At 36.0% G+C, this 10000-nt stretch overlaps 1 protein-coding gene across 5 annotated transcripts in view; it reads right to left on the reverse strand.

The window, feature by feature from the left end:
• Positions 1 to 3942: 3942 nt before the first annotated feature.
• LOC119578698 (renalase-like) overlaps positions 3943 to 10000 on the reverse strand; it is a 6774-nt gene continuing 716 nt past the window's right edge. For 2 of the 5 annotated variants that reach the window (XM_037926276.1, XM_037926277.1), the window contains exons 2-9: positions 9386 to 9509; positions 9001 to 9106; positions 8609 to 8767; positions 8241 to 8392; positions 7170 to 7352; positions 6804 to 6973; positions 6340 to 6476; positions 3943 to 4201 (exon numbers count right to left, since the gene is read on the reverse strand). In XM_037926276.1, coding sequence (XP_037782204.1) covers positions 4198 to 4201; positions 6340 to 6476; positions 6804 to 6973; positions 7170 to 7352; positions 8241 to 8392; positions 8609 to 8767; positions 9001 to 9106; positions 9386 to 9503 — 1029 coding nt within the window. In that variant the 5' untranslated portion in view covers positions 9504 to 9509 and the 3' untranslated portion in view covers positions 3943 to 4197. Of the gene's footprint in view, positions 4202 to 6325; positions 6477 to 6803; positions 6974 to 7169; positions 7353 to 8240; positions 8393 to 8608; positions 8768 to 9000; positions 9107 to 9385; positions 9510 to 10000 lie in introns of all 5 variants that reach the window. The other 3 variants (XM_037926272.1, XM_037926273.1, XM_037926274.1) reach the window with 2 other exon arrangements.

The raw sequence follows: 10000 nt of genomic DNA on the forward strand, positions 1-10000 counted from the left end.
ATATTGTTATTGGTGTTATCTTATATTATGGTTTTTTTGAATATATATATATATATATATATAAATTATATATATATAATGATTTCTGTAATTATGCGTGTCTGAGTGTTTTATTTTTGTTGTTGTTTCTTTGTAATATTTTTCAATAAGAATTTTGTCATTTTTGCGTGCTACTGGTGGTATTGTTGTCATATTATAAATGTGATTATTGCTAATAATTATCTCTATATGTGTGCGTGTGCTTTGGTATTCTTGCATAATTATATATGTGTTTTTTACTGCAATAACTTTTACGAGTTATTATGTATGTGTTTTTTTTGTAGTATACTTATAATAGCTGTAGCGAGCTGTGGTATTGCTATAAAAATATATGCATTTCTTGTAATAATTATGTAATAGCTGAAATGTGCGTGCCATTGGAATTGCTGTCAAATTATGTGATTTTTCTTGTAATAATGTTATAATGGTTGTCTGTACTGTGGTATTTTTCGTCAAAATTATATGTGTATGAACACGATGTTATTATTTTTTTCATGCTTTCTTGTTATCTCATTTCCGTATTCTTGTCATGCGGTATAGTTGTTAATATTGCGTTTCACTTTTTGTTTTAATTTGAATTTTTGTTTGTGGGATCTACTTTGATTCTTTTCACACACGCACGCACACACACACACGCACGCACGCGCACACGCACACACACGCACGCACACACACACACACACACACACACACACACACACACACACACACACACACAAACACACACGCACGCACGCACACACACACACAAACACACACGCACGCACGCACGCACACAGACACGCACACAAATGAGAGAGCGTGCATATGCGTCTGTTGTTTTTTTCCTGATTAATATCGATGATGAACTAATACTGTTTATAGAATACTGATACTAACACAATCAGCGTCTTGTTGCATTACGCATGCACGAATACGATAAGATATGAGATTCTGTGTGAAAAAGACTCCATGTCAATAGCAGAGATAAATGTGCTCTCTCTCTCTCTCTCTCTCTCTCTCTCTCTCTCTCTCTCTCTCTTTCTTTTTCTTTCTCTCTCTCTCTCTTTTTCTTTTTCTTTTTTTTTCTCTCTCTAACTAACTGTATACCTGTGTCCTTTTGGAAATCATATGTGGGGGACAGTTATTCATCGTTAAGGAAACGAACTTTACGAACTGGTTTAACGTAGTTTCCCATAAAACCGTTTTCTGTGTCCAGCATCCTCGTTCCGTTTTCTAATCAGCTGTGTTGGAATCAGCTGAGTGGTCGGAGGAAACGTCATCAGTGTGACGTAATACGCAATTGATTTCAAAATTTTAGAATGATGGGAATTTGGGTACCCACAGTGTGTATATAGAATAAATAAATAAATAAATAAATAAATATATGTATATATATATATATATATATATATATATATATATATATATATATACTTAAATTATAAGGTTGGAGTGTGCGAATTGTTTGTAATTGAAATTAATCATCGCTAAATATAATTATTATTTTCCCTTGATAGGTCTTGGCTTATTCCGTACTTGACATCACGACACTTTCCTCTTCCATAACAAAACATCAGTTGGTTATTTAAGATATTTTTTGCTTCTCAATGCGATGTTTGTGAATTTCCAAAATGGTCAATTAATAATAATAAAAAAGGTGTCAGGCGCCAAAGGTCACACAGCCTTCTGATAAAGTATTGTGGCGAAAAAAAAAGTTAAAAATGGGTCAACGATTAGGATACGTGGACAGAAGGGGATGAAGAAAAGAAGGAGAAGGAAAGAATGATAAGTAAAGACCATGCAAGGTAGTTTAAGTAGGGGGCTGAAGTCCAAGGCAGGGATGATCCATTACAATAAATGTACTACACATCAAAGGTCATATAGCACTTTGGCAAAATATTGTGGCGAAAAGTGTGAATATGAGTTAATGATTAGGATAAGATGAGGATGTATGTCAGAAAATACTTAGAATGAAGAGTGGTTCTCTTGAATCGTGTTTATGAAGTTTTGGATGTCTTCAAAAGTTAATGGAGGGGAGTTGGGTGGGGAGGTCTTATAGAAACAAAGGTTTTCTTATGTGGAGGAGATTTGGGAATAGATGTCCGAGGAGCAGAGGGAGAGTGGGTGTAGGAGAGGATGTGGTAGGAGATGGGGTGGAACGTTTAGATTGTCTGGTGGTACAGGTAGATTGAGAAGGAGGAAGGGTAGGAAAGTGTAGAAATTGGAGTATTCGGATTTAGTCTGGAAAAGGAATTTGACTGGGGGAGAGAGGGCGTAAGAGATCGGATGGTTCTGGGTAGAGGAAAGAGACACTTGGGGAGATGCAGATACTTCTTGAGAAGATGGGAGGGGAGCGGAGCGAAGTACAGTTCTGGAATAGGTGCTTCTTTTGAATCTGAGGACTGCCACCTCAGATTCGAGCTTATAGGGAGGGCAACTCCTAAAAATTACTATATGGAAGCCACCACGCTTGGCACACTTACGTGACTGAGCAGAGCAATTTGAACGGTCATGACCAGAGAATGGGCACATATAGAGCAGCGGGCTGTGGGGCTACAGTGTTTGAATGAGTGGAACAGGGCAGGGCGCTCCACCAATATAAAATTCATGGGGGAGCTCATGTCTACGGAAGCTAATCTCGGCAGTATTAGGTGTTGGCCTCTGGGAGGAATAGTGTAACACTGGACTGCCACTGCGTCAAAGTCAACGATGCATGCGAGCAGGCCGTTTTCACAGTCTGACCAGTCCTAGACATGGCAATCAGTCGGGGAAACGGAAACAGTTCCGGTACAGTTATTAAATGAGGAGTGAGGCTTGGCAGGAATAGGTTTGCCAGTGAGGTCAGTCAGGGTGGATAGTGCAAAAGCTTGGGACTTAGATGTAACTGTGATAAGGAGTAAACGATCGGAACGACTGCGAAAGGAAACTGCCTATTTGTTTTTAGAAACACTGTTGGAAGAGCAGGGCTGTAGGGGGAAGGAAAGGTTTGTAGAGGTGGAAGCAGTTTTAGGGCAGGAGGAAGATGGGATGGTATGGAGAGAGGTAGTGCCGTTGGGAGGAGGACAATAAGAGTAGTAATAAGTGGGGTGGGGGTAGACAATGAAGAAGACTGTGGAGTAGATGGAATAGAGGATGTTGGGAGAGGTATTAGTAGCAGTGGTTGGAGCCGTGGTCAAAGGAGAGGCAGGGGTCGGGAAACCAATGAGATCAGATTTAGGGAGGCTAATTGATGAAGGGGAAGTAAATGGGGAAAAGCAACGGTCTTACCCCTCAGGTTCCCCATGATGGGTAAAGGCTAGGCGATTAACCAAGGGAATACCCTGCCCATGGCTCCCGGAGGCCGTTCATGACTGACACTCAGTCGGCCTTCTATCCTTTCAGCACGGCCTTCACACCTTAGAAAGTGGACAGAAGAAAAGGAAAAGAGAAGGAAAAGGAAAGGGACAACGAAAACACCACGGCGGCAACGAGCAGGGGATTGGGGGGTGGGGGGGGGGGTTATCTACAATGTCGAGATGCTATACATATTGACACGTGCTTACAGTTTATCATTATTCTGTATATTGAAAATTGGAAGTAGTTAAATGAACCAAACCTCTTTATGTATAAATCATACAATTGATTCAGAATTTGGTTTAAGTTTATCAAATCCAATAAAATTGTAATAATTCAAATACTTCACCCACAATTTTGCAATATAAATTATATAAAAATGGATTATAACTGAATACTTTACTTCTCAGGTTTTCAGTTAATGAATACAAAATTTCTTTTATTCATTTTGGATGTATGTTTTTTCATTTATTATAATTGGCATAAGTACCTTTCTTTCCTTTCAAAAGCTACTCATTTCATGTACAATAATACCACATTACATGTCATAATATCAACAATATCTGAGGATAATTCCATACACTTTCATGTTGCTGTTCATAAATTTTATTTCAAGTAAAAGCTAAATTATAGTCAAAATATGGAGAAATAAAATCACATCTCTATGAACACGAGTATTCATAATCTCAATATATATATCTTCTTCTGTACATAAATCTCCCATTTACATAATATAAGATTTCTTCTAAACCTCAACTGGTCAGCTTTGGCCCTTGCAAGGTGTCTTGGTGGAACTAGACCATTATTCCTTTCTTGCACCATTAGACCTTCGACATCATGTGTTTACCTGTTCAAATCAATATCATAATTAGAATGCATTGTTACTATTCCTTATCAGACTCAAAACAGAATTAACATGTGTCTTGGGCTCTATAACCTGGGATCAAAGGGACCTGAGAAAGTAGCAGAATATTAAAAGGAAAACAGAAAATGCCACAAAATTTTTATTTACAGTTTTACAACCATAAAAAAGCAAAGAAAACAGCAGTCACATCAAGCCATTAATATCTACAGACCTACAAAGGGAATGCTTGTAAGCGCACTGAACTGACTTCTAGTACAGACAAGAGTCCTGAATGAGGCTTCTAAACCCTTCTAACCAAACTAACAAGGCTCACATTATCTGGCTCTTCAAGATACAAATTCAAAACATCTTTTACACAAATCTGTCTGTGAATGTAGCTTCTCCCTCAAGGCTGAGTCATTTCTTTAGTGTTATGTGCAGGAAAGTGGTGGGTTATGGCCTGTCAGAAACAGGAACATGCAAAGCCTCAAACACTTGAACTCATGTCTCCCAGTATTATGTGTATAGATGTTCATTTTGTCATGAGTTGTTAACTTTTTAAATTCAACTATTCTGTGCTTCTCTCAACTCCTACTTACTTACTTACATTTTACATACTCAAGTGTTTATATGATTGCTAGCCTGTATATTTCCCAAAAGACTATCTGTATGGTTTTCTGTCTTTCTACCTTTTCCTGCCTACTACCCCCAACTATAAATTGCCATTAAGCTTAAAATAAATGCCTGATTGTTATCATCAGGCAAATTCATCTTTGATACTTCTACTCTGTTATACACAGGTATACTTTATCTTCAATGTAATCTCATATTGAATCTGAAGAAATATCCTGTCAGGAGACATCAGTTATGGTCATTCAAAAGACACATTTGTGACCCTGCATAAGCCAAAAATTATGACAACTGACAAAATCTCAGGACAAGTTCAATAAAACTTACTCAAAACACCGTAAAAGCTATTTTCTCTTCATGTTATATCTGTTCCATGTGATCATAACATCTCCCCTTCCAACCCAGACCTCATAGTTTTTTGAACTTGCAATATTTCCGAATATATTATCTTTTAAAATCTTATAATCAAATGAATTATAAACAGTAATTTTCCTGTCTTGAAAATTGGAATTCTGATATTGATATTCTTATATACTTTTAATTAGGTCCTAATTGATGGAACAATAACTATATTTCTTTTATTCATTTCGCTCTTTCAACTTAACAGCAAGAAAAGGAAAGAAAGACAAAGTTTTATTTTTTGTGCAACTTTCTTTACAATCACACTTAAATTTACTGAGGACTTTCTTCACCCTGATATAATAATTAACATAAATATATAAAGATATGATTAATATTCCAACCAAACTTGATGGCTAGTATTTTTCTCTCCAAAACACAGAAATAAAGTATAAATAAGTGTTAGTCTATGGCCTAACAACTTAATAATGACACCAATATAATACAAATACACTTACTACTCTGTACAAAAAAAAATATACTGTGAACTGTACAGTGGAGCTACTAAGCAAAATATATTAAGAATTATAGTACAATAATTACAGATATTCAAAAACTTTATGCATACTTGTGACTACTGTATGAGTAATAGTTATGTATATGTTGGTAAACTTGTTTGTGAAAGGAACCACAATGCATCTATATAACAAGATTCTACATACTACATGATATTAGTTTATGAAGGAATTCCCCATAACTGTGGATCCTAAATTTTCTACGGAATCTTCTATTTTTGCTTATTATGCTAAATAATTTGCAAGTGCACTGGTTAAAGCATTTCATTCAACCATAGTTCCAATGTTAGTAAGGCAAAGAAAGTATATTTCTGTGATGCATTAAGTCCAATTCACAATAACTTCTGTTTGAAATACCGAATATCTTTCCTTTGGGGTAAAATAATATCACTATTTTGGGGTTAAATTTGACATTCTGAAAAGCTTCCTAGGCTTTTCTTAGGCTACATAACAAAATAGTTCCTTGCATATTTCAAACCAAAAGAGTCCCACAGCCTTTTTATTTTTGTATTATTCACATTCAGTGTTAGTTTCAATACAAGGGCACTTTACAATGCACTAGAACAACATGAGGCATGCTAACATTTACTAACATACTGGACAACAGCAGCTGCAATGGCCTTGGCAGATTCTATACAGCCATCCATGTTGGAATGAGTAAAACCATCTCCTCCAACTACTAAGCCATCAGAGAGCATTACACATCCGGGGAGACCAGGATAGGCTGAAGAAACCTTGAAGAAAAAATAAGGAAAAAACGTTTAACAAGCTATGTCAATGTAAAAATTTCCTGAATAAATAGTAAACAGCATTATCTTCCACATCTAACATAACACATGTATTTATCATCTCATTCAACAGATTTTTTTCTCTCTCTTTCCTAGCAACAGTAGACCCTCAGGACATCAGACTGACGTCACATGACTTATTTCAACTTTACTGGTGAATAGGTCATTCCAACTTGGCTTATCAAGACTGGATTTAATGAGAGTCTACTGTATCTAATTCAATTTTCTATAAATCATATTCTAAAACATAAATTCAAACAAAGCAAGCAATACCTGAGAAAATCTCCATTTCTGGCACTTAATGAAATTTGGTTCTGGCCACTCAGGGAACATTTCCTGGACACGCTTAACTAGCATAGGCTGCACCTGCTCTGGAGTCTTTTCCACGTGAGCTTTGCCAAAAGGCACTGAAGTATGTATCACAACTGAAGGAGCATTACCTTCTGCAAGAAGTGCAAATCAGTTTAAGTGCAGACTAGATCAATAGGCCTGGTCCAAAAATATGCAGATTATCTAAGTTACCTACTGTTCATTATTTATCATAACTATGTACAAACTAACTTTACGCAGCAAGACCTGCTGACTATACATAGCTAGCAGGCCATATCCCTTCTACACAAGAAATGGCTATAATCTTACCTGCACCTCGCTTCTGATTATCAATTGCAACAAAGCGAATAACTGGATCATTCGTAACATATTGGGCCGATGCTTCACTGTCCTTTAAGCTAATGGTTGTGCCCTTTTCATAGAAAAGGCCTAATGCATAACGAGAACTATAATCAACTGCCAGTAAATTTGAGCGTACTTTCTCATCCTTTTCTGAAAGAAAAATATGCTGTATTAGAATGGAGTGTAAATGTTCACAGCATTTTGAAGTATCTTCTTCACAATTATTAACCCAATTAGTGCGGGTGGCAAGACTACAATGCCATGCCCACTGTAATAAAAGTTCATCTATTGTCTTTACACATAGATGGCTCTACAAGTGCTTAGTCACTGAGGAGTCAGCTATTAGTCTTACCTATCTCACCTGTTTACCCTTTTCCTTGATTTTTTGAAAGCTTCATTTCTATTTTATTGTCTTTGATGTTATTAATATTTTAATAACAATTTAATAATCATAATATCAATAAGAATGTCAATGTCAATATTAATCAGGACCGGTCACTAGGGCCAACTGACAGACTCCTCGGTGGCTTAACACATGTAGAGCCATCTATGTGACAAAATCACAAAATTCTAGAGGGGACAGTACATAAACCCACTAACAATGGGTTAATCAGAAAGAGTTCCCAAATTAAGTCAAAATGTAGCAAATGCTAACTACCATCCCATTCACAATGGCACATAAATTTCCTAAAACATCAGCAAAAGATATTTCTATAGAGAAAAACATTTAACTTGAATTATATAAAGATATACTTCATGGCTATCAATTGCATCTGAAAAGCATGATAATATATTGATGACAAATTTTATTTTTTTCTTTTCATGTGATAAATATGACCATAAAGTGGCACCAAATTTTCATTGCTTAATTAAATTTTCAAAAACATTGAAGAAACTGTCTTTAAATAAAACTTCACATGGATCTGACCTTAAATACGAACTTCCCAGGTCCTACAAAAATTTCTCAGCTTGAAGAAGAAACTACTTGTAACCCAAGACTCGGATCAAAGTACCAGGCGAAAGCCACGCTCAATATACCTAAAAGTTCCTTAACAGATCCAGTAAGGCCAAACAGCTGTGGCACAGGCATGGTGAGTACAACAGCATCAAAGTTATCGTCTTCTCCCTGCTGAGTTTTGACGTTCCATTTGTCACCATTTGTTTCTATACTGCTAACATGGTGGCCGAATCTGGAAAATGAAATGTCTATTAACACTTCCAATAAGTTTTAAGGGAGAAATCCAAATTCAGAAAAGAAATTCAGGAGACAAAGTGACATAGATATGTACCAAGTGATGACAAATAACAGATGATTCACAAACATAACTGACCTTCCCTAGCTACAAAAAGCTTCAGAATAATCAGAAAACAAAAAGTACTCCAAATTCCCAGGAGATACCACTTACTTTGCATCAATGTCAGCTTCTTTCATAAAGTGTTTCACAATGGATGATACTCCACTTGGTGTTACATAATGCTTTGTGCCTTCGTCTGTGACTTTCATGCCTACTACTTTTGTAGTTAGTGGCGCTAACACTCCTGCATTTATCAATTCTTCATAATAACTGTTGAGGAAAATGAATATATTAAATAATTGCATGAAAAATCAAAATACTGCTCTTAATCACACTTTCAGTAAGGTCAAACAGATTTCAGTGAGATAAAGAAATAGTGAAAAAAAATTAATCCAGTTCTGATGTAGATCAGAATATAATGGATAAAATAACAAGATTGACAATCACCTCATAATGGATATAAGATCATATAGGAAGAAAACTCAAAAAATAATAATACATACGTAGTATGAAGTTTTGCGTATTCGGGAGTTGCAGATATATACTGAGCACCCAAGTCTACTGTGCATTCCTTATCATGGGGACTCCGGCTAGTGGCCATCCGTCCTCCTAAAATGTATTAGGAAAAAAAGAAAAGAAAAGAAAAATCTCATACCTACCATAGCAGGCTACAGTTACTAGGACTTTTTTTTAATGATTCATCTTTACATAATCTTTTTTCAAACCTAAGTAATTTAAAATACAACAGCTACATTATAAAATACTGTGAGGAACAAAACACGGTGTCATTATCAGGAAACACTTGTGAAAAAAAAATAAAAAATTATATACATAACCCTTCATAACCGAATCTCAGTCCCAAAGCAGAAAACAACTGATCATATATACCTGCCCCTCTGGATTTGTCCCATAACACCAACTCCACGTGCGGAAGTTCTCTTCTCAATATAGCACCTGTAAGAGCACTGGTAAGGCCTCCTCCTACCAAGAGTACACGTGTCATCATGCTCTTCTGGAAGAAAATGGGTTAATGCTATGGTCAGTTCTTATCTCTGTTATGCAATACATTGATGGGATCATTCTTTGATGTAAAAGTCAAAGACAATACTTCAACCATGGCACAGGTATCCTGCCACTGGCTGAAAGACTTCTCTAAAATAACAATAGTAGATATAAAGAAAAATAAGTATCAGGTTAAATACTAATCATTGTCTGCAGATCTGTTTCAAATAATGTCTGGTTCTCAATGTTCTGTGTTCAGGTAATGGTCAAGAAAACTAAAAATAATAAAATCTGAACATTATACAAAAGAGACAAACCACTGTTGTCATATTCTTTAGTACTGGCAATACCTTTCTTTTAAGTAATAGTACACAATTTTGTCCAAGCTAGTCTTTCTGTTACTAATTGTGAGTTAAATCTATTAAATCTCTACAGTGAGAGTTTCACTGATGTAGAATTCCCAAATGCAGATCACAAAATGAGTAGTTTCTCCATGTTAGA

The sequence above is a fragment of the Penaeus monodon genome, chromosome 11 (assembly GCF_015228065.2).
Source record: "Penaeus monodon isolate SGIC_2016 chromosome 11, NSTDA_Pmon_1, whole genome shotgun sequence".
Classification (NCBI taxonomy): domain Eukaryota; kingdom Metazoa; phylum Arthropoda; class Malacostraca; order Decapoda; family Penaeidae; genus Penaeus; species Penaeus monodon.